A 25502-nucleotide genomic window follows, 5' to 3' on the forward strand; every position below is an offset into this window, starting at 1 on the left:
TTTTTATATTAACCTAAGGTTCTATTTACATGGAAATCCAAACAGTTAATTTTTTCCTTTTTTGAGAACGATTTCCGGATTGGAAGTCGAAACGTCAAAAACTAACAAAAATGTAATTATCATTACAACCCATCCCGTAAAAAAAATTGTCAACTTAAAAATGTTAAATAATCAATAAAATGATGATATTAATGTTGTAGATATATTTAAAAAAAAATAGACCGATTTTCATTGAAAAGTCCCGGATTTTAGGTATATTTTTTTAGCCTTGTCCCGAATTCGACTGAATTGGAGTTGGTCACACTATGTATATATAACAAACTTCTCTATCGATAAAGAATAAGGTATGGGCCATTCCACGAACATACGCCTGTTTCGGATTACTTGAACAACGAATATTTTACAGTGCAACATAAGAAGTACGAAAGTAAATGGCGCTAATAATTATTCCAATAAACAACAATGTAATTTGCAATTTACTTTCGTTCTTCTTATTTTGCAGAGTAAAATATTCGTTGTCGAAGTAATCCAAAACAGGCGTATGTTCGTGGAATAGGGCATATAACAAAATTGCTACATATCTTTCCTCATTTTTTGGGATTGAAAATAGGCTTAAACCATCCCCTGTTCTTGTCTGGCAGCCACGAAATATACAAGAAAACCCTGGTCGTTTCGCAGCCATTCCAACAGTAAATAAACCACTTAACCAAACTTAACTATGTACACACGAATAAATACTACACTAATAAACTAATACACTATACACAAATAAAATAAAAACTAAACTTAAAACCTAGAAAATAAGTCTATACAAAATATTACGAGCTACAAACTGATACAAAAACAAAATACTAACGCCAAGCCAAGCCAAACAAACAACAAACGCCGATGCCGATCCTGTACAAGACAAATGTCACCAAAATTATTTGCTATTCAGGCAAATTGAGAAATGGCCGATCTGGCACATGCGCATAAAAATTTAGTTCATATATAATCCGTTTGTGTCGGTTCTTGGGAGATATGTATTCTTTGCTCTAGCTAGACGCTTTCAAATTACCCCAAAATTGTGGGAAAATACCCCAATCTGGCAACCCTGGCCAACTGTCACATTTGTCAGCTCAGCTGTCAATTGACAATTGTCATTAGCCATCGGTGACATTGAAGATTTTATCCAAAAATTTTGGGTCCTAGTTAAATGTGTCTCCTTTTTATATATGAATTCTGTCAGAGATCTGCAATAGTGTTCAATTTCCTTTCTCAGGTAGCTGTAGCTTCCTCCGTGGATGTGTTGGTTGTTGCTCTCTAATTCTGAGGGTCTTCTAACATTACAGCCACAAGTTGGTTGCGTTGCTCCTGTTTGGCTATACCATACTGATGACGACTAATAAGTCAGAAACACGTGTCTGTGGTTGCATTCCATCTTATGCATATTTTGTATTTTCATTGTTGCGAGCCATGCCGATATCTATTAACTCGCGTTAACCTCTCCTTGTTTGATTTTAAAACGTTTTAAACGTTTGGCATTACTTTTCTCAGGTAGCTGTAGCTTCCTCCGTGGATGTGTTGGTTGTTAGGTATTATAGCAGTAATTTCTACAGTAGAAATGTAATTGAAATATTTACAATGTCAAAAAATAAATTAAACCTAACACTACCTCCTGGTTCAATAGACCAAACACCGGCGGTAACACCAACATCATCATTTCAAGAAACACCAGTGTAAGTTATGTAGATATAGATTTATTATAACTAAAAACATAATTGTTATTACAACTTTATTCAAAAACAAGTTAAAAAAATGAATAAAAACTATTACCAATTATGTAGATTGTCACTATACACCTACTCCAGGAAAATAAGCAAAACATAAACCATGTTCCCCACTGAATTATCCAGGTATCTGATAACTTTTTTAGTTATTGTAGACATATCGCCGCTTTGGAAGACATTGGCTTAAGTCAAAAAAGACAATTTTAGAGGAGAGGCATTTTAAAATTGTTTGGATATGATTATGAGCATAATTCCGAATAAGTTGTTACTTTAAAGAATAGAATAGAATAATTTTTATTTGCATACAATTTTTACATATTTGAGGAAATAACGTCAAGTAAAAGTAAAAAAAAGAGATTGTATAAATCTAAAGTACATAGAACAATTATCATAATTAAAATTAAAATTGAAAATTAGACAACATTGCATGTTTATTTATTTATTAGACGGGAAACCCCCATTACAAAAAATAATAGTACATTTTTGATTAAAGGCTATATCAAAACTAGTCTAAATAGCATCCAATTAAGAAATGCTTAAAAGATGCATATCAGTACATATATATACATATACAAAATTAACAATAAGTTACTTAACACTTTGTGCACTGGGTAGCAATGGAGAAAACCTGCTCCAGATCCTGCGTTCAATTTTAGCCAATGTAAAGTTATGAATAGTTTTAATATGTAACGAGTTGATGATGAAATTTAATATGTAACGAATTGATATTTAACTATACACCACATCGACAAACTAAAACCGAATCTCATGTAGCGCAAATATCTGAAATCACAGAAATCTCTATTTAAAATTTAAATTGTGTCCAGTTAACTGGACGCGGGCTATAACTAAGGAACCATTATGTCCAGTATACTGGACGTCGATTGTCAAAGTGTTACATAATAAATCCATTAGGTACATAAGTTATTACTAGTAAACTGGTACATAAGTAATAGCAATATAACATTAAAATATTTCCAAAAGAGTTCTCTTAAATGACTGCAAAGAGTTATTAAACACATCCAATCTATCTTCTCTATTCAAAAACTCTAGGGATCGATGCATGAATGAGTGTTTACCATAATTTGTTGCATGAAAGCCAATAAAAAATAAATTATTTTGTCGTAGCATTCTCTGCAGAACAGCAAATTTGATTTGTGATAGAATTTCTGGACATGATATAATTCCATTCAATAGTTTGAAAACAAAGCAAATATCAAACATGGTTCTTCTCTTCTCCAATGTATCCAGTTTAAGATACTTTAAAATATGAGAATAGTTGTGCTCAGAAATCATATTCAGATTGAACATATAATTATAATATTGTAGAAATTTATGTTGCACACTCTCCAGTAATGACTTATAGACATTATGCTGAGGAGACCCGATAATTGACCCATATTCAAGCTGTGATCTGACCAATCCAACATATACTATATCTTTATATTTATTGTATCACTAGATAATTATAATATTTTGTGTATATATTAAATTGGGTGGTACCCCGTTAATAAATAAATAAATAAATATACTGTCTTCACTGCCTCCAAAGATAACCCTTTACAATTTCTTAGAGTAAAACCTAACATTATGTTCGCTTTTACTGTTAATCCATCTATATGATCACTAAAATTCAGTTTGGAGTCAAATAGTATACCCAAGTCTTTAGCTACCTCATTTATTTTAAGATTTTGCCCATTTATAGAATAAAATGATGGTATTCTATTTTTTTTCCTATGAAATGAAATCTGAAAGCATCTATCAATATTAAGATCTAAAAGATTTTGTTCACACCACTAAGAAAGACTATCCAGATCTTTTTGTAGTAAAATAATGTCAAGTTTATTACGTATAGTTAAAAATGATTTGAGATCTTCAGCAAACTTGAGAAAGTCACAATACTTCCAAGACTTTTTTGAGGTCATTAACAAACAGGTTAACCCTTTAACGGGCAGAAATATTGTTTTTGTAAAACTATACTTTTGAATAGTAAAAGTAGTTTATTATGCATCATTAGTAAGACAAAAAATGTTTAAAAATTTTTTTCTGTGCCAGAAGGGCTGGAAAGGGTGGTATATATAGCTACCAGTGTGCATTTTGACAAACAACTAATACTTTGTGGGCAATGGTATATATAGCGACCGGTAAAAACAATTACAAAAATTTATAAAAAAAAATACTTTATTTTGAAAATATAAAAAAAACTAAATACAGGAATATTTTAAATTTATTATCTAAGAACTTTCTATCTACTATGGTAAGGTGCAAAGCAGTCTTTGCATAGAGCAACGTTAAAAACTTGACAAATCAAATTGCTGCGAGTTTGATTCTTTTTAGATGAAGCACAAAGGGCACAGCGCCTTTATGTTCCTTTGGTGGGTAAGTGTGAACCAGCATTCAAAGTTGAGTTTGATGGAGGTCCAGACTTTTTTCTGAAAGTAAAAGTGCTAATCAAATTATCAGCTAGTTCAATGTAATGCTAGGAACTGTAATGCAGTCATAGGCTTAGCACTTGAGTTTTTTTTTCAGAGTCTCCTTATATAAAATATAGCTGTTTACTATTGCTGCGTCTAAAAGGTAGTAAAATATTTTACCCACCAATAACGTCTTGATTTCCATGAGGTGGAGTAGTTAGCATGATATTGATCGAATAGATCTACTCCACCCATGTATTTGTTATAATCTGCTATTGCCTGAGGACATGGTACATTGCATGTTCTCAAAACCTGAGTTTTTTGTTGAAAATTATGTAGATTGCTGACAACACTAACACATTTTACACCTCAATCTTTCCACTTTTAAACAGATATTTCCCAAGAACTAACTGAATCTGACTGATTTTGGGAAATCTCTTTATCGACACTTAATATTTGTTTTGGAAAATATTTTCTTGTTTGCCTTACAGTGCCACAAGCAAAAGTTGTCTTTTCCAGTAGTTTCTGCATCAGTGGTATTGAATTCTTCTGGGTAGCGTAGAGGTTCGATTCTTTGTTGATTGGCTTACTCGAATGTCAACATTGACGCTTGAAGATTCAGTAAAATCAAATGATTCGAAAAGAAGATTGGGGTCGTTTTTCTTGGACCACACAAAAGATTAATTTGAAGGAACAGGAGCTTGTTCCGCATTCTCATCTTTATCAGCAGGAGTTAGGGAATTTGTTGCTTGAGGTAATGTTAACAGTTGTTCATCCTCGCCGTCTTCATCAGAAAAATGTTTTTAGGAAATAACCTAGCCAACTTGTTGTGCTTGAAACCAAATCCGTCATCTGGATCAAAGTCAGGATCTTGATCCCAATCACCAAAATCTTCGTTTCCGCTAGAATTATTTTTGTCTTTAGTACATTGGCGCACCCTTTTCAAGAGCTGTACTGATGTACTGGAACATGTCGGCTGGCTGTCGATACTAGTAGTCGAGGATTGTGACGGAGTTCTGGAAATTGAGCTTGTCTCAGGGAAATTGTCATCGCCATCAAACTCGGAAAGACAATACTCTTCATCACTTAGATGGTCTACTATATACTGGAGTTCAGCTTCTGTAAGCGTCGATTTCTAGACATCTAACCAAACCTAAATAATGTACTAGAAAAATTGTAATGACAAATAGGCCTAATAAATAATTTGAAGTCTTATAGAACCTTGTAGATAAATACTAAGCAAATATAAATATAAATATAAATACTTGCAAATAAATACTAAGCTTTGCTTTAATGTATCCGTAAAAAATTTAGTATTGTGCGTAAACTACGATCTCGAGATTTTGTTGCTTTAGTATGTGAAAAAATAACCTCTTATTTGGTACAATCCTCAAAATGATTAAAAATATTTTCCTATCGCTAATGTCAAACAACAAGATTTTTATAGAAATTTGTTGCCACAATATTGTTTAATAACTGGCATAAGTTTCAAACCTAAGAAATAAAAATTGTTTGTACGCCGAGATAAATAAAAACAATGCATTTTGGGGTTAGAATTCTCATAAAACATATTTATGCTTGCAATAACTATTCCAGTGATTTTAAAGAATTATCTGCTAGTTAAAAATAATAAAAAAAAGTACACTTGACACTTATCTTCAATTTTTGTCCAAGTAGTTTATTCCAAATGACACTTGTGCAAAAAACAAAAATAAAATTGAACGATTTTTTACATAGACTGTTGCAGAAAGGCGCGCTGGTAGCTTATCATACCAGTTTTGTGAAAAGCACGTCGTTACCACGCCGCATACAGGTTTTCGGTATTCACACCTACCAGCAAACATTCTCAGTGTATCGACTGCACCTATAAAGATTGTTTTCACCGCAACTCTGATGACAAAATAAGCCTTAATAGCTTATGGTATATATAGATACCACAGAGCGTTAAAGGGTTAAATAACAAAGGAGAGCAGTGGCTCCCTGAGGAACCCCTGAACATACCTCAATCACTCTAGATATAAAGTTACCGATTTTAACTATGTACTAGCCTTCTATCACTCAAAAAACTAAGCACACATTCCACCAATCTATCAGAGAAACCTATATTTCCCAGCTTCTCAACTAATAATAAGTGATTGACCTTATCAAATGCCTTGGAGAAGTCAGTATACACAGCCTCAACTTGATACCCCCTCTCGAAGGCATCCAACAACTTACCATGGTATAAAAGTAAGTTGGTCATTGTGGAACGACCTCTTCTAAAACCATACTTTTCATCAATAATTATCTGTTTGCAATGCCAGTTCAAATAACTATACATGAGACTATCAAATAACTTTGACTTTGGGATAGATGATTGTATGGATACACTATGATAGTTCTTAACATCATTTCTGGAGCCTGTTTTAAATATAGGAGAGATATAACTTTCTTTCCAGATATGAGGAAAAATTCCAGTAGATACAGACCAATTAAACAGTTAACACAATGGCTGAGATAATGAATATTTACACTGTTTCAAAACAAGATTTGGAACGCCATCAGCACCGATCATTAGCTTATTAGGAAGAGTCCCTAACTTTTCGAAAACCTCAGATACACGTATCACAGGACAATCTATGTTAATTTGGCTATAAGATTTTTCAGGAGGCATTGCCTTTGCATTTGAGAAGACTGTAGAAAAGTGATTAGCAAATAAGTCAACAATTTGTTGACCATTGGTAGCAACTGAATTATTTAGAACCATGTTTTTTGGAATATTACTTGATGTTCTCCTACCATTAATGAATTTCCAAAAATTCTTTTGATTACTAATCAAATCCCCATTTACAGATGACAGATAATTTTTGTAACACTCTTGACTCAATCGTTTACATTGTGCTCTCAACATACTAAATTCATGATAGTCCCTTTCACTATAAGACAGCTTATATTTTTTATGTTTACTCTTTTTTAGTGATATCAATTCTCTTAATTCCCTAGAGAAGTAAGAGGGATAGCTGGATGTTCTAATTTTTTTCTGTGGAATAAAACATTGAATACCAAAAGTTAATATATTATAAACATGTTACAAAAACAAAACAACTAATACTCCAGGTATTCCACCACAGTATATGGTTCTACAATGACCAGATATTTAAATAACTCTCTTTTAAGTCTTTTAAATTGAATCTCTTGTTTTAACGCTGATGGTAACTTGTTGTTGAATTTGATACAGGCATATAGTGGACTCCGTTCTATTAGAGTAAGCCTGTGTCTAGGGATAGTTAGGTTTAGAGCTCTTGTGTGACGGGTATGATTGGGGATGTGATGGTTAAATAATGAAGGGTTCTTAAAAAGGAAATTACTTATATACAATTTTGTTAGAAATATATCTAAATACAAACTGTGGTAAAGAGATAAATTTATAAAGTGTTTTTGTTAACCCCTATTACATTTGGGTCTTTTTTCCTCATAAACATTTACTTCATCGTTGTTAAAACTCTGACCTAACTAAAAAAGGGTCCTTATTTTAGAGAGAATTTTCACAAAAACTAATTATAAGTATAAGATCGGTTGTCCTTGACGAGAAGTAAGCGCACAAATTGTGCGCCATTCTGCGGCGTAACTAACTGGGTCTGTATTCATACGAAAATGTTAAGTATTTAACTAATTTCGCGCTAAACAAAAATATAGACACTTGTTGCCATCTCTTAGCGACTATTATTATTAACGACATAGGTCTTTATTCATGCGATAGATACTTTTATTTTTAGTAGATCTGCGTTAATAAGTCAATTTCGTCAAATTTTGACTTAAGCCTACGTTCTTGCAAAGCGGTGATATAGGAAGAGAACCTACCTGTTTCCTGCCTAGAGTTGGGGCCTGTTTTTTTTTGATATTTTGCACCCCATTAAAAAGCTAAATAGTTGACATAAAATTACAAAATTGGATTTTTCACATTGAAAAAGCTTAAAAATCAATTTGAAAGCAATTTGTTTCAACTTTTATTAAAACTATAAAAACTTTGATGTTTTACTTTAGGTACAAACCCTCAAAATTTGAGACCCATCCATTAATTACTTAGTTAAGTTATTATATTTGTTTATCCCAGAGACCTTGGCTTTGCAATAACATAAGACAGAAAATAACGAAGATAGGGCAATTCTGCTTATGTTAAATAAAAGTAGAAGCGACGAATATAGACGCAAGTAGAAGAGTTTAAATGTGACAAATGATCACTTTTATTTGTCACTTCAAAATACTTGTGTAGAGAACAACTGCATAAACTCAAACCATAGCCAACGGTGCGACAGCATAAACTATTGTTAGGCCTGGGGGAAAGTGGAAAAGGAATACAAACAAAGCAATTTAACTTTGCATCCAGATCAAATAAAATTTCAATGCCATTGATTTGCAAACTGTTCACAATAAAATCTTTATTTTTAATATATTAAATTGTTGCATTTATAATTTAAAAACTTAAAAAGGTACGGAAACTTCAATATTAAAAGTATTTAATTTTTTATTGCAAATAAATAAAATTTTAAAAATTTATAAACATTCTCAATTTCTTTGCAAAACGAAAATGCAGCAGCTGCATAATACTCTGGTTAAAGCGGAGAGTGCAGGAAGAGTCTATACCGGTTTCGGAGATCTTTTTCCCCTCATCAGTAAACCCATATCCTCTTCTCTCCGCTTTAACCATTTACCATAGCTTAGGGCCTTCCCGAATTGCAAAGAAAGAAATGTCACGGATGAACTAGGGCCATCTACCGGAAAACAAACTAAGTTATCAATCGAAGCAGCGCAGAAAACGACAATAAATATCGCCTCCGTACCACCAGATTGACAACAGGTGGAATACTTTCTTTGGTTAAAATTTTATTACTTTGAATTAAAAATGATATTGTTCCAACACAACGAAAAACCGACAAGTAACTTTTTGTTATAATTTGAAAGACCTCAAAGAGACCCATCCATTAATTAGTTAAGTTATTATATTTGTTTATCCCAGAGACCTTTGCTTTGCAATAACCTGAGACAGAGTATAACGAAGATAGGGCCATTCTGCTTATGTTAAATGAAAGTAGAAGCAACGAATATAGACGCAAATAGAAGAAGAGTTTAAATGTGACAAATATTTACTTTTATTTGTCGTAGAGAACAATTGAGTATATAAATAAAATTTCATTACTTTTTGAATTATGTAAAAATGATTTTGTTCCAACACAACGAAAAACTGGCAAGTAAATTTTTGTTATATGTAATTTATTCCTGCACAAAAAAATCATCCACAGAACTTTTTTAAATAAATTCAAAATACATTCGACCAAAAATTTCAACTTTGTCAAGACTTTTTTAGTCAAACTTTTTAGAACATTTTCGAAATTATTTCATTGAATAGGTACCTAATTGTCCTGTTTAAAAAAAGTATTCAAGGAAACTTCTTACCAAATTTTGAAATTTTCTATTTTGCCTAAACCATCGATAATTTTTTAATAACAACTAAAATCATTTCTGAAATATTTTTGAAATGTGTAACAGTGACTTATCATGTGTGAAAGTTTTCACTGCATGGGTACTATGTTCTTTTAAAATAACAAATAAAAAATATGAGTAATAACAGTAATTGTTACCATATATTTTATATATTATAGAATATAAACCATTAGAATATAAACTGATGACATTAATTAATTAAAATTAAAATAAATTTTATGTATAAATTTATGACAGTTACTAAAATATCTTCTAACTGATTTTTGATATATCTTCTTCTTCGAGTGCCATCCGTGACTGAGGTCGGCAATCATCATAGCTATTCGGACTGTGGAGACGGCTGCTCTGAAAAGTTTGTTTGATGTACATCCGTACCATTCTCTCAGGTTGCGAAGGTTGATTTCATCAATTGCAAATTTCTAGTACCAGTCACAGGCGTCCGTTGTAGGTAGGGTAACAGTTATTTTATCGCATAACTTTTTTGTCTTTAATTTTTAAGCATTTTTGACACCAGATTATTAAATTATGAGGTATTCTAGTACTTACTAAAAGTTAGTCTTGCTTTAAGTCGGTAAAATACACCGTTTTTATTTGAAAATTTTTTCAAATTCAAAAAACAAACTTTTATTCGATTTTTCTAGAAAACCTTGCGTCCTACCAACTTAAAGCAAGAGTATCTTTTAGTACTATGATACCTCACAATTTACTAATCCAGTGTAAAGGATGCTTAAAAGGTAAAGACAAAAAAGTTATGAGATAAAATAACCATTGCCCTCCAGTGAGCCAGGGATCGCACTGCACATAATGGCAATTTAAATAGATATGGCCTATGAGGACGAAACTTAAATACCCCCTTAATAGCGAACATGTTAAAGTAGTCTTATGTAGTGTGATCAAAACATTCACACATAGATTTCTTTGGTACTACATACCTTAGCTAGCACATAATTATCAGAAAATTTAAGTCAATTGGAATACTAGGTATAGTCCATCCCACCTTGACTTTACAGTATGGGGAACATATGCAATGCAGTCTTATGAGACTTTTTAGCGAGGTGATGCCGATTTTATCAAAAAGAATTTATAATTGAACATTAGAGAGATTAAATTAAAACAGTTTTAGATAGGCAGTCTACAATTTTAGGATGCATATGCGTAATAACTATAGTATATCAAATAAACTTAAACGCATATGAATCCTAAAATTGTAGACTGCCAATTTAAACTGTTTTAATTTAATCTCTCTAATGTTCGACTACAAATTCTTTTTGATAAAATCGGCATCACCGCGCTAAAAACTCTCATAAGGACTGCATTGCCTATGTTCCTTATATGTACTGTTATACTGTAAAGTCAAGATGGGACGGAGTATAGTTGAATAATTGGAAGTCTACTTATAATCTTGAACAATAATGCATGAAGTATGTTTTATATGTCAATTACCAAATCACAGTGGCGCACCCAGAATTTTCCTCTGGGGGAGGGGGTTGGCTTGGGCACCGATTTAATTATTTTGTATTGTTTGTGAAAGACAAGTTAGGTTTTCCTACTATTCTTTATATATTTTTATATGCCCTGGGAGGGGTTTTAACCCCCCAACCCCCTCCCATGGATGCTCCACTGAGAAATCAAAGACCAAACAAACTCACGATTTAAGGAAGTTAACTGGCAAATTGCCCTTAGGAAAAAAGCCATAAACTACAGCAACAACAATCTATATGCTCGAATAGTCAGGATATTGCATTAACCCAATGGCAATCCTCTCATATTATAAAACTTTATGTTGCAATTAAAATTTATTTCATTGTTAGTATTTTTATTATTGAAACATTAGTTGATTTATATTCTCAATTAAGTATATATTTATTCTTTGTAAGAATTTAAATATTTGTACTAGCCCCTTTTATTTACCTATGTAATATTTACTGTAACAGTCTTTTCTGATCAAGTATATAAAATAAATATATTTGTTTTTAGTGCAAGTAACCTTGTGAGGGGAAATAGTATTGAAAATTTAACTGCACGTATAGAAGAACTTGATTCAACTCTTGAAATGGATGATACCCAGCGTAAAAGAATAGAGGTTTTCCTTTGTCAAAAAGAAAAAATTGGAGGAGAGTTTTCTGATGATGATTTCGAAAAATTGGGAGAACTTGGTTCTGGCAATGGAGGTGTTGTTACCAAAGTCCGTCACAAGGGCAGTGGATTAATAATGGCAAGAAAACTTATTCACCTGGAAGTAAAACCTGCAATAAAAAAACAAATTATTAGAGAATTACGAGTACTGCACAAATGCAATTTCGCACATATTGTTGGTTTTTATGGAGCATTTTATAGTGACGGTGAAATTAGTATTTGTATGGAGTATATGGATGCAGGATCTCTCGATCTAATTTTGAAGAGAGCTGGCCGAATCCCGGAAAATATTTTAGGTATGCTATTATCTAATGTACATAATGGTTTTGTTTCATTTGTCATGTTTAGCCCACTATAAAATTTTATATGTACACTCACTGTCACGAAAAACGGGCACCCTTGAATTTTTGATATAATTGTCGAAACAATTGTCACCAATTAGTCCAGGGCGCATCTGTAAAAATATGAGTACATTTGGATGTTGAGAGGTGACTCATATTTTTTTGCAGAAATTGCTTGGGAATAACTCACATAATAATAATTGAAAATGAATAACCATTTTCAATTTCGTTGCAACACGAAACTACAGCCGCGCCATATTCTAGTTCAATCAGAGAGTGCAGCAAGCACCTCTACCGGTTTCGAAACTTATTAGTCTCTCATCAGGAGGCACATATGCTGCTCTCTCTGACCCAACCAGGACAAAGTGCAGTTACGGATTGCAACGAACGAATGGCAGGGATGCCCTAGCGGCAACTGCTAGCAAAAGACTAAGTTTTCAATCTAATAGCACATAAAACAATATTAAAAATATTACTATACATCCCACCAGATTGAAAAACAATGGGAACCTTCTCTGGTTATACCTCTGGTTGCACTGACATAAAAGTTGCGTAATTAAATTTCCTACAAGATAGGATTGGTTAATAATTTTAAAAATTGTCACCCTTGTTGCAAAATAGCAATAATTGCGAAAAAAAAAACATAAAAAACAAGTATTCGCTTTTTTACTTTTTTCAACCATTTATGCTAATCTTAGGACCTTCATATTTCACCCAGAAAAACTTTATGATATAATAAAACAATACTGTGAATTTCATGAAGATCGGTTCAATAGATTTTGCAAAATAATTTTGCAATCCAGCTTTCGCAAAAAAATGCAATTTTTCGAAATTTTGCGGTACTGAAAATAAAGCAGATAGCAAGTTGAACTTTTTTTTTTATTATAGAAGAACACTGTACCTTTCATTTGCAATTTACAAATGAATTTTTTTTAAATAAACATTAATTTTTGGTGCTACGCGCAGGACAGCTGATACATTTGTTCTGATTGGGCATTCCAAGGACCGGTCAAAAATGATCGAATATTGCGGCTGTGGACAAACAAATGGGTTGTTGTTAATATTTAATTTGTGTTCATTTTCTTTTGCGAAAGCTGGATTGCAAAATTATTTTGCAAAATCTATTGAACCGATCTTAATGAAATTTACAATGTTGTTTTATTATATCATAAAGTTTTTCTGGGTAAAATATGAAGGTCCTAAGTGTAGCATGAATGGTTGAAAAAAGTAAAATGCGAATACTTGTTTTTATGTTTTTTTTTCGCAATAATTGCTATTTTGCAACAAGGGTGACAATTTTTAAAATTATTAACCAATCCTATCTTGTAGGAAATTTAATTACGCAACTTTTATGTCCTTGCAACTTTTCTCGGAAATGAATACTTTTAAAGTTATAATCGAAAAACGAAGAAAACATCGAATTTTTTCTTTATTTTTTGACATTTTGATTATTTCAACAATGTTCCGGACCTCCTTGAGTATGAGGATAACTCAATTATTATTATATTAGTTATTTCCAAGTAAGTTCTGCAAAAAATATGAGTCATCTCTCAACTAGGGCTTACAATACCGAACTAAAATCTAAATACCGGTATTTGATATTTGAAATTTGAAATATCGGGATACCGGTATTAAAACCGGTTTTATTAATAAAAAATTTACTAGCTATATTATTACTTACCTCAGTTGTTATATTGACTTGTTAAACAAATAGTATATGAAATCCAATAAATTATATTGTTGTGAAATGAGTAGATATTATTTATTTTATTACATAGAGAGTAGGAGTAGATAGATATAAAAAAACGTGGCATCCAAATTTTTGTGCGATAAACGTTTATTTCTTCTTAGATTTGTTAACTGTCCAGTCTTTAAAAACACTCTTTCGGAAGGTACTGATATGGAAAGTATTGACAAAAATATTGTATAGCCAAATAATAAAGCTCAGGGAAAGCGGATTTGTATTTTTTCCAAAATTCCATCGGGTTATTTTTTCTTGCGAAATGTGGCATTTCACAAGAAAATGTGGCATTGGGTAGTAGACGTAAAACATAAACAATCGCTTTATATTGCCGACCCCGCCGCTTCTTGATGGTGCCATACTTGGCTCGGTATGTGTAATAAATATGCCTGATATAGATTTTAATACAACGAAATTGCTTGTTTATCTTAAAAAAAATTTCTTGTAATTAATTATTATTATTTAAAATTAGATTTATATTGTGCATAAATTCAATTTTTATTAACTAATTTAATACCAAAATACCGGTATTTTTACATAAATACCGGACAAAAATCGTCTGGGATTCCGGTATTCGGGATCCCGGAATGCCGGTATTGTAAGCCCTACTCTCAACATCCATCTCAAAACATATGCGTCTGGAGTAAATTGACGATTGGCATGCTCTGATATAGGGTTTTAAGATATGTTTTATACAGGGTGTTTGGTAACGAATAGGCCATAGCTTAACCTCAGATTCCTTAGGTTAAAATGGGTCGATTTAAGCCAACTTACCTTAGTACGAAAGTTGATAATAACCGAAATACAGGGTGTCAAAGTTAAACTTTTATTTTGTTTATTTTTAAATATTTCCAGACAGGCATGGGATAACAACACGAAATTTGGTAAGTGGGGTTTTTTTGGGACGAGAAACCTAAATTAACCACCAAAAATTGCATATTACCCAGAGGGCGCCACATATGTCTTTCAGGGCTCTTTTAAGATCAAAACTTTTATTACACTATTATTTTTACTGAAAAAATGTATATGTACTACATTTATCTCGCTAAACCGTTTTTGAGATAAACGCATTTGAAATCTACGATGCAAAATTCGATTTTTTGCATTTCATTGTAGTTACTAAAAACCATTTAGCATGTCCTTGTCATAGTTGGCAGCAAGTGTTGGTACTATACACCCTACTAAATTATGTTATACAAACGTTTCTGGCTACTACCAGTGGCGTACGACGGAGGACAGTGAAAGTTTGACCCTTCCCAAATTCTACGCCACTGGCGGAATTGCCATTTTAGTACAATTTTTTGATTCTCGAATACTTTCTATGTAAATAATATACTCTTCATTCGTAACGATAAGGTCATTAATTTTCGAGATATTTGAAGTAAAAACGAAGGGACATAATACATTACTCAAAATAACTGTGCCGTTTCATTTTTAACTTCAGATATCTCGAAAACTAATGACTTTATCGTTACGAATGAAGATGAAGAGTACATTATTTGCATACAAAGTATTGGAAAATATAAAAATTATGCTAAAATAGCAGTTCCGTCAGTGGCGTAGAATTTGGGAAGGGTTAGCCATTCACTTTCCCCTGTCGTACGCCTCTGGTAGTAGCCAGAAACGATTGCAGTAGAACTCCGCAAATCCGAACCCCGCTAATCCGAACGTTCGGCAAATCAGAACAAACGAAAAGTGAAAAAAATTTAAAAATTCAATACAAAAATTTAAAAAATGTTTACTATACAGACTAAAAACATAAGCATACGTCGATTCTCGTGTAGTCAATTTGAGTCCATAAATATTGTCCACACTCGTGCGAACACGTTTGCAGTCCTAAGGAGGATTCGTAAAGAAGTCGGTCACTTTTTTCTGACGCATGAAGGTATAGCGAATTGACGCAGCCATGTTAAAGCATTACGCATAAACATAATCGACTGGTAATGCAGCAGAGTTCTGCTCCACGTAACGTAGAGCCCACACCCAGAGCTTTAGTGGCATTTGCGTGTGACACTCGATATGGCAGGGAAACTTCTTCCTCGCTTTCTTTATCTTCATTGGGGTTGCCTTGAGGTTGAACCAAGTCTACAATGTCTTCATCCATAAATTCTTGGTGCCCATTATCCTCAGCTTCAATCCATTGTGTAATTGCACTTTATTTTTCGTTTTCTCATCTTGTTGTACGACTTCTACGAGGTCTTCTTGTATTGGAGTGTGGAAAAATTGAACTTTTTCAAATTGTAAATCTAGCCAGCACGTTAGCGACTAAACACAAATAATAACACTGGCTCTGCATCAGTGATATCAATCTGAGATGGGTAGAAGAGGGACAGAGTGAGACAGGTGCAGTGACTTAAAAATCAACGACAACGAAAGCTTTGAATTATTAGTTAGGCTATCTTTCGGATAATCCGAACTTTTCGGAATCCCAACAGGCTGTCCCTCTAATTAGTTCGGATTTGCGGCGTTCTACTGTATTTAACATAATGTAGTAGGGTCTACAGCACCTACACTTTTTGGCAAGTATGACACGGATATTATGTGAAATAGTTTTAAAGTATGTAGGTATTATTTTTTTTAAATAATTTCTTTTTTATTTAAAACTTCAGGAACTATTATTGTGTACCCGGTACTTTAAAATTATTTGACATATTATCCTTATCCTACTTGGCAGAAAGTGTAGGTGTGTTACTGTACACTCTACTAAATTATGTTAAATAATCGTTTCTGGCTACTACCAGAAGCGTAAGACAGGGGAAAGTGAATGGTTGACTCTTCCCAAATTCTACGCCACTGAGGGAACTGCTATTTTAGCATAATTTTTAGATTCGCTGATACTTTCTATGTCAATAATGTACTCTTCATTCGTAACCATAGTCATTAGTTTTTGATATGTTTGAAGTTAAAAATGAAACGACACAGTTATTTTAATTGTTGTATGATGCCACTTCGTTTTTAATTTTAAATATCTCGAAAACTTATGACTTTATCGTTACAAATGAAGAGTATATTATTTACATAGAAAGTATTGGAGAATCCAAAAAATGCACTAAAATACCAATTCCGCCAGTTTGGAAAAAATTTTGAAGGTTCAACCATTCACTTTCCCTCGTCGTACGCCACTGGTAGTAGCCAGAAACGTTTGTTTAACATAATTTGGTAGGGCGTCCAGTACCTACACTTGCTGCCAAGTATGACAAGGATATGTTAAATTGTTTTTCGTAACTACAATGAAATGCAAAAAATTGAATTTTGCATTGTAGATTTCAAATGCGTTTATCTCAAAAATGGTTTGAGTTTAGCGAGATGAATGTAGTATACCTTTTTTAAGTAAAAATAATAGTGGAATAAAAGTTTTGGTCTTAAAATTATGTAAAGTGGGGGATAAAAAATTGAACGTATTAAATGAGCGCTGAAAGATGTATGTGGGCGCCCTCTGGGTAATATATAATTTTTGGTAGAGAATTTCGGTTTCTCGTCCCAAAAAAACCCCCACTTAATAAATTTCGTGTTATCCCATGCCTGTCAGGAAATATTCAAAAATAAATAAAATAAAAGTTTAACATTGACACCCTGTATTTCGGTTATTATCAACTTTCGTACTAAGGTAAGTTGGCTTAAATCGACCTATTTTAAGCTCAGAAATCTAAGATTAAGATATGCCCCATTGATTACCAAACACCCTGTACATGTATACGAAAACCTTTATTTAAAGAGAACGACACAAATTTACAAATTAATATAGAAGAAAATAATATAAAACAAATTGGCACCTTTCCAATTATTTAAACCTTTATTTAAAGAGAACGACACAAATTTACAAATTAATATAGAAGAAAATAATATAAAACAAATTGGCACCTTTCCAATTATTTTCAGCAATAAAATAAAAATAACAAGGAAACCTATACAAATTAGATACTTACATATTACCGATTTAATTAATACCTCATATTACTCCGACGAGCCTCTATAATGATATTCATTCTTCTGGGAATACTGTTAATTAAGTTTAAAACTCCATTCTTCTTCTTCTAAAAGAGATTGCTTCTCATTCTTCTTAAAGAGCCACTTTCGAGTTATCAAATCTTTTGTTAGAGAATATCAACTTCATTTAAGTATTCTCTATCAAAGCGGGCGGCATGAGGGCGTGCATTGTCATGCATCAGTGTGAATTTTTCTCTAATAAATCGTCGGCTTACTGCCAAAACCAACCAACTCCATTTTTAAAAGTTTTGAGAAATCTACATTTTAAACTTTAATTTGAAACGAAAAATCGTCTGAATTTAAATAATGATTTAATAATTGAAAAATATATGACAATAGCTATTTGTATAACAAGGGAGGAAAGTGTTACTTTTCCTCCCGAGAATGTAGTTTACTGCCCGACGCGTAGCGGAGGGCAGTAATCATTCAAGGGAGGAAAAGGCACTTTACTCCCATGTTATACATATGGTTTTTCCACATTCCTCAAATAACAAGTAATTTTTTCATTTTTACTTAATTTATTTATGTAACCACAGAATACATAACCACACAGAAGCGAAACTCCTGCCGAAAACGGTAACATAATTTTCATGCTCATGTGTCAACGTAACTGGTGCAACCTCACTTTTGCGACTGACGTGACAGTTGTTTATAGTTAAATTTTATATTTATATATGTTTTATGTTATATTTTATTTATGTTAAATTTTATCTTTCATATAATTAATAACTACTTGTCAAAAATATTACCTAATTTGGAATACGTAGAGCCACTAATTAGTGGTAGCGGGTAGATACTCTTTTATGTCTCCGGTGGAAGATAGATCTACTTCAGGGATGCTGCCCACGTGAGCCATAATTATCTCCCAATCTCCTGGTACCTGGGAGAAATTATGTCCTAAACCCATTCTCCCACCTAATTACCGAAGTTTCCCTTTCCATATCCTACTCTGTCAGACAGCAGCCTCAGAACCAAAATAGAGCGTAAGGGAAATGATCCTGGATCGGTCTATTATTCGATACTGGAGCTGTTAGAATAACCGAACGATTGCCGGTATAAGTAATCACCCACTTGTTGGTCAACAGCTACGGGTGGAAGAACCGATACGTGGTAGGGCACTTCATTGTCCTGGAGTCGAGAAATTAACTCCGAAGGCGGAAGAGCTAAATTAGTCAACGGCATTGAGATGTGGAAAGCCACGGGATGACTACCACATTAAAGATCCGCGTGGATATCCTTAGTAACAATCATCATGGACCCACTAATTGATAATTTACTTAATGATCATGGAGCTCGGAATCCAAGATCCGGCAGGGGAGGACGATCAGATTTAGACGACAGGGCCTCTCAGGTCGTCATCAAGGTAAATCCCTGTCAAAGAAATAAGAATAACTCTATAGCATTGAAAATTGGAACATGGAACGTAAGAAGTTTATACCAATCAGGCAAACTCGATAACGCTGTGTCGGAAATGTGCAGAATGAAGATTAACATACTGGGCCTTAGCGATATACAATGGCCCGGATCAGGAAAATGGCACCAGAAATGGAACACTGTATTATTCCGGAAACAACGACCCCAATCACAAACAGCGAGTTGGAATTATAGGTGACAACAATTCTCGGAAAGCCGTTTGTAACTTTGTTCCTTACTCTGATCGAGTATTAATGCTGTCTCTCAACTCTCATTTAAATCGTAAAATAAATATAATCCAAGTATATGCACCCACTGCAGACAAGGATGAAGACACCATAGAGGCCTTCTATGAACAAATTGGCAATGTCTTAAAGCTAACTAAAAGACATGACATAAATATTATAATGGGCGATTTGAACGCTAAAGTCGGTCAAGGAGAAGTGGAGAATTGTGTGGGGCGATATGGACTCGGGGAAAGAAATGAACGTGGCGATAGGCTTGTTGATTTCTGTATCAATGAGGAACTCATAATTGCAAATACCTTGTTCAAACTTCCTAAACGGAGACTATATACATGGAAGTCACCAGCTGACAATAACAACAAAATAGTCAGAAATCAAATAGATTATATTATCGTCAACAGAAGATATAGAAATTCTATAGTATCATCTAAAACTTATCCAGGAGCGGACATATCCTCCGATCACAACCCGGTTGTTTTGTCTATGAGAGTGAAACTAAAGACGATAAAGAGCCCTAGCTCCAATAAAATCATGGATACAAGGCGGCTCAAACAAGACAAGACCTATGCGGAAACGAAATTTAAAATAAACGAGAACTTAAGGAAAGTCAAAGAAGATAGTGGGGAAACTCTGACTGTTGACCAAAAATGGGGAAAAAATCAACATGCCTTAGTATCAGTTGGAAAAGAAACCCTCAAACCACTTGGAGAAAAAACAAAATCTTGGATGACAGTAGAAATTCTTGAACTTATGGAAGAACGAAGAAAACATAAAACAAAAGAACCGAATAAATACAAAGAAATTCAGAGAAACATCAAAAAGAAAATTCGAGAGGCAAAAGAGAGGTGGCTCTCCGACAGATGCAAAGAAATAGAAGACCTGGATAAAAAGTATGACAGTTTTAATTTACACAAAAAAATCAAAGAAATGACAGGTTCTAGAAAAAGCACAAGAACGAATACCCTTAAAAATGATAAAGGGGATATTATTACTGACGTGAAGGAGAGATTGTGTCAATGGACCAATTACATCCAACAACTCTTTAATGATGAAAGAGGAGAACTGTCATTAGAAATCACAGAGGATACTGGACCACCAATATTAAGAGACGAAGTCATCTATGCCATCAAAAACACGAAAGAGGGTAAAGCTACTGGACCAGATGATGTGCCCATCGAATTATTAAAACTGATTGATGAAGATGGTATTGATGTAATGGTTGAACTCTTTAATCTAATATATCAGACTGCCGCAATCCCCAAACAATGGCTGCAATCGACCTTTGTAGCAATTCCCAAAAAGTCAAGTGCAACAACCTGCTCGGATCACAGAACAATATCTTTAATGAGTCACACACTTAAAACATTTTTGAAAATAATACATAGTAGAATTGTTAAAACTCTCGAATATGAAATCAGTGACACACAATTTGGCTTTAGAAATGGTATGAGCACGCGAGCTGCTTTGTTCGGCTTGAATGTGCTGGCCCAGAGATGCATGGACATGAATCAGGATATGTACTTATGCTTTGTAGACTTTGAAAAGGCATTTTATAAAGTTCAACATAAAAAGCTTGTAGATATATTAAAAAGCAAAAATATTGACAGTCGTGACATGAAAATTATATCTAATATATATTGGAATCAAACTGCCAAGGTAAGAGTTGACGGCCAGGACACCCAAGATATCAAAATACATAGAGGAGTCCGTCAGGGTTGCGTGCTGTCTCCACTACTTTTCAATGTCTACAGTGAAGCGGTATTTCAAGAAGCGCTCTCAAATTCAATAGAAGGTATATCTATCAATGGAGAAGTTTTGAACAACTTACGTTTTGCAGACGATACAGTAATAATAACAGATAACAACAATGATTTACAGAACGTTATGCAACGCCTTAATGAACGCTGTCATGAGTACGGACTGAAGATGATTTTAAAGAAAACTAAATGCATGATCATAACTAAATCAGCACAAGTAAACATCCAATTAACTATTGAAGATACTGTGATTGAGAGTGTGGATAACTACAAATACTTAGGAACATGGATAACATCAAATGTAGACCAAACCAAAGAAATTAAGACACGTATTGAAATAGCACGTGCATCATTCATTAAACTTAAAAAGTTTCTTTGTTGTCGGGATATAAGGTTAGAACTACGTCTAAGGATGCTTCGATGTTACGTGTTCTCTACTCTTCTTTACGGCTTGGAAGCGTGGACGTTGAAACAAGTCCATTTGAATAAGTTGGCCGCCTTTGAATTTTGGTGTTACAGAAGAATCCTACGAATATCATGGATTCAAAGAATGTCGAACGTGGAAGTAACTAGAAGGATAGGAAATCAACCGGAAATAATACTAACTATCAAAAGACGAAAACTTGAGTACTTGGGACATGTGATGAGAGGGCAAAAATACTCATTATTACAACTTGTTATGCAAGGCAAAATCCGAGGAAAGCGAAATGTGGGAAGACGAAGAACATCCTGGCTTAAAAACTTACGGGAATGGTTCGAATGCAGTAGTGCAGAGCTATTTAGAGCGACAGTCAACAGGGTCCGCATTGCTATGATGATTTCCAACCTTCGATAGAAGATGGAACTTAAAGAAGAAGAATTTGGAATGGTCTATTCCTTAGAACATCAAGTTCTATTCTGTAACTGGTGCACAAGGTCAAATATTTCGGTCCCAACAAAATCAATGGAAACGACAGACAGATTCGCTTCTGTGTGGTTATTTATTCTGTGATGTAATTAACCAACAAAATTTATTAGAACTAAAACTAACAAGTAGGTACAATATAACTGTCAACTGTCAAATTATTAATGTAAACATTGACTGCGTTCACCAGATGCAAACGATGCAATCACGTTCATAACAGTTTGCGTTTTGATTCTTAAACTTGTTGGCAGTGAGCTGAACGGTTTATTGTTTAGATTAAAGTTTGACATTTTGCTTGTTTGGTTTGAACGTAACCAAAAATAATTTTATCAATAAATAAATTTTTGAAATTATTCTTTTTATTAAGAGAAGGAAGAAAATGGATTTAATAGATAATAACGAAGCTGAATGTCTTCAGTAGCCGTTATTATATATATATATATATATATATATATATATATATATATATATATATATATATATATATAATTTTTCAATTGTCAACACGTTTGCAAAGTTCAACATAAATATTTCATGCTTGCAAAAATGGCGACCGCTTTACAAACATGTTTGACGTTAGGAAGTCGTTCAGAAGTATAAAGCGCAAACTGATTGCCAACGTCTGCATCTGGTGAACGCGCCCGTTGTTAAATCAAAATAAAAATTTACTGTTTTTTACCATTCTGCAAAATACAGGGTGTTTTATAAATAAACGTTAAAATGTATAAATACTTACGTAATAGAAAGTAGATATCGTTCAGGGCGTCAATAAGTTATATTTCATGAATGAAATACCATGACGTCACTTTTACTTTTCCTCCCTAGGGAGGAAAAGTACAACTTTGCTCCCTACAATCAGGTCCGGAAAAGTATACTTTCGGTAGAGGTAGGTGGAAAAAATATTTTTCAGTTATTAAATAATTTTTTTAAATTCAGTCGATTTTCAATTTCAAATTAAAGTTTAAAAGGTAGATTTCCCAAAACTTTTAAAATGGAGTTGGTTGGTTTTGGCAGTAAGCCGACGAAATAGTGCATATGAGAAACATAATGTTGCAGTATCTCATTTATATACCTCAGTGGTCAGAGATCCTTTAGGGACAACATAAATTCTGTATGCACCTCCGAAGGTATACCAGCCCACACCATAACTGAACCCCCTTGAAAACTTACTCTAGGGTTAAAAGTGCACTCGGCATATCGTTCACCATCTTTTCTTCAGATTCTACCGCGACCGTCTAGGGAACGTAGACAAAATCTGAACACATCGGTAAACATCACATTTCTCCAGACATCTACATTCCAATTGTGGTGATACCTAGCGAAATGTAATCTGAATACACGATGTTCCCTGGAAAGTTCGGGTCCTCAAGCATTCAGATTAGCCTCATTTAATGGTCTTCTAACGCTTGGTTCGCTAATATTTACGTTTCTGACATGATGAAGTAACCTCTATAGAAGTGTAATGACGATGTATTAGTACTAGAAGATACCATAAAACGATCGTCTCTATGAGTAGTCCTTCCCTGGGGATCTGTTCAAGATGTAAGCTCCTGTCTCTATAAAACGAGCAAACACACGTTGCACTGTACTGCATGAAACTCTGTATCTGTTAGCTATCCATCTTTCCAACAACTTTTGACACTGTGGGTTTGTGGGTAATAGTGTTATTGGCCTCCAATTATTGCATTTTTTGAGGTCCCCTTTTTAGACAATTTCAGAATTATCCCTTCCTTCCAATATATGGGAATCTGTTCTTTAGCCCATATTTCTTTAAACACCTTATACAGGGTGTCTCAGAGTAGATTTTAGTATTTAAACTTGCCTTACGCCGACCCTGTTCGAAATTCCATGGTTGTGTAGGTTGATCTCTGGCTCTGTAGTGGCTCTCTGGCTCTGTAGTGGCTCTCTGGATCTGTGGTGGCTCTGTAGTGGCTCTCTGGATCCGCGGGTTGATCTCTGGCTCTGTGTGTTGATCTCGGGCTCTGTAGTGGCTCTCTGGATCTGTAGTTCGATCTCTGGCTCTGTAGTGGCTCTCTGGATCTGTGGGTCGATCTCTGGCTCTGTAGTGGCTCTCTGGATCTATAGGTTGGGTCTCCCGGGCCCAGTGTCGTCTAGCTGTTAATGGTGTTGTTAGGTGTGGACTGTAGTTTTAGGTCGATCTGTGGTTTGTCTCTTCTTGTTAGAGATGTTGCCACCTTGATGTTTTCTTTTTCTCGAATAGGACCATGCATAAAAAACTTCAGCTCAGCTGTAGGATCTATCGCCCTTAGAGAAACACCAAATTAAAGATGATACTTTATTTCTGTAAACTACACTAACATCCCGGGAGACCTAATGACGCTGCTTTACTGACCGATTCGTTTGATGGTTGAACTGATAATCCTATGAGACTATGTTGTCTCTTCGAATTGACTCGAAAGAATTATTTTAATGAATGGGTATTTTAATCTTAGCGGCAATCTGAATTAGGTCATAGCCCACGCGACTAACAAACAAAGGTTTTTATTTAGTCAGGGCAATTAGTATGTCCTATTCAAAAATATTGTTTATGATTTGCAATAATTAAACTAATTAAATAGCCCGTACATGTTTGCAATATGTGGTCATACAATATATGTACAATTGCGTTAGTGTCATATACAGGGTGATAAAAGATTGTTAAATAGCGAATATGAAAATTAAATGTTTGAGATTAAACTCCACTACTTTATTTGTTTTAGGTAAAATAACATTTGCGGTTCTAAAAGGGCTTAGTTACTTAAGAGACAAACATGCAATAATGCACAGAGACGTGAAACCAAGTAATATACTCATAAATAGTTCAGGAGAAATCAAAATATGTGATTTTGGAGTATCCGGTCAACTGATTGATTCAATGGCCAATTCTTTTGTTGGAACCAGGAGTTACATGTCTGTAAGTTTTATGTAGTTAAGTACGACAAAGTTGTTTACTAAATTTGGTATTTCTTCAGCCAGAACGGTTACAAGGAACCCACTATTCAGTACAAAGTGACATTTGGTCTTTGGGACTCTCACTAGTTGAAATGGCTATTGGAATGTATCCAATTCCTCCTCCAGATGCAAAAACACTTGCATCCATATTCGGGCCTCATAATGATAGTGATTCGCCAGATCATACTAAAGGACCCAGACCTATGGCTATATTTGAACTCTTAGATTACATTGTAAATGAACCTCCACCTAAACTGCCATCTGGGATCTTTACAGACGATTTTAAGGATTTTGTAGACAGATGTTTAAGGAAGAATCCGGATGAAAGAGCAGACCTCAAAACTCTAATGGTAAGTCATAAT

General features: G+C 33.9%; 1 protein-coding gene across 2 annotated transcripts in view; it reads left to right on the plus strand.

Moving 5' to 3' along the window:
* LOC114343473 (dual specificity mitogen-activated protein kinase kinase dSOR1) overlaps window positions 1–25502 on the plus strand; it is a 122875-nt gene that overhangs the window by 77437 nt on the left and 19936 nt on the right. Inside the window, exons 1-4 of one of the 2 annotated variants that reach the window (XM_028294309.2) lie at window positions 1564–1718; window positions 11642–12096; window positions 24909–25102; window positions 25161–25490. In XM_028294309.2, the coding sequence (XP_028150110.1) occupies window positions 1624–1718; window positions 11642–12096; window positions 24909–25102; window positions 25161–25490 (1074 nt within the window). In that variant the 5' untranslated portion in view covers window positions 1564–1623. Of the gene's footprint in view, window positions 1–1563; window positions 1719–11641; window positions 12097–24908; window positions 25103–25160; window positions 25491–25502 lie in introns of those variants that run through there. The other variant, XM_050663478.1, reaches the window with a different exon arrangement.

This window comes from Diabrotica virgifera, chromosome 10, assembly GCF_917563875.1.
Source record: "Diabrotica virgifera virgifera chromosome 10, PGI_DIABVI_V3a".
Classification (NCBI taxonomy): Eukaryota; Metazoa; Arthropoda; class Insecta; order Coleoptera; family Chrysomelidae; genus Diabrotica; species Diabrotica virgifera.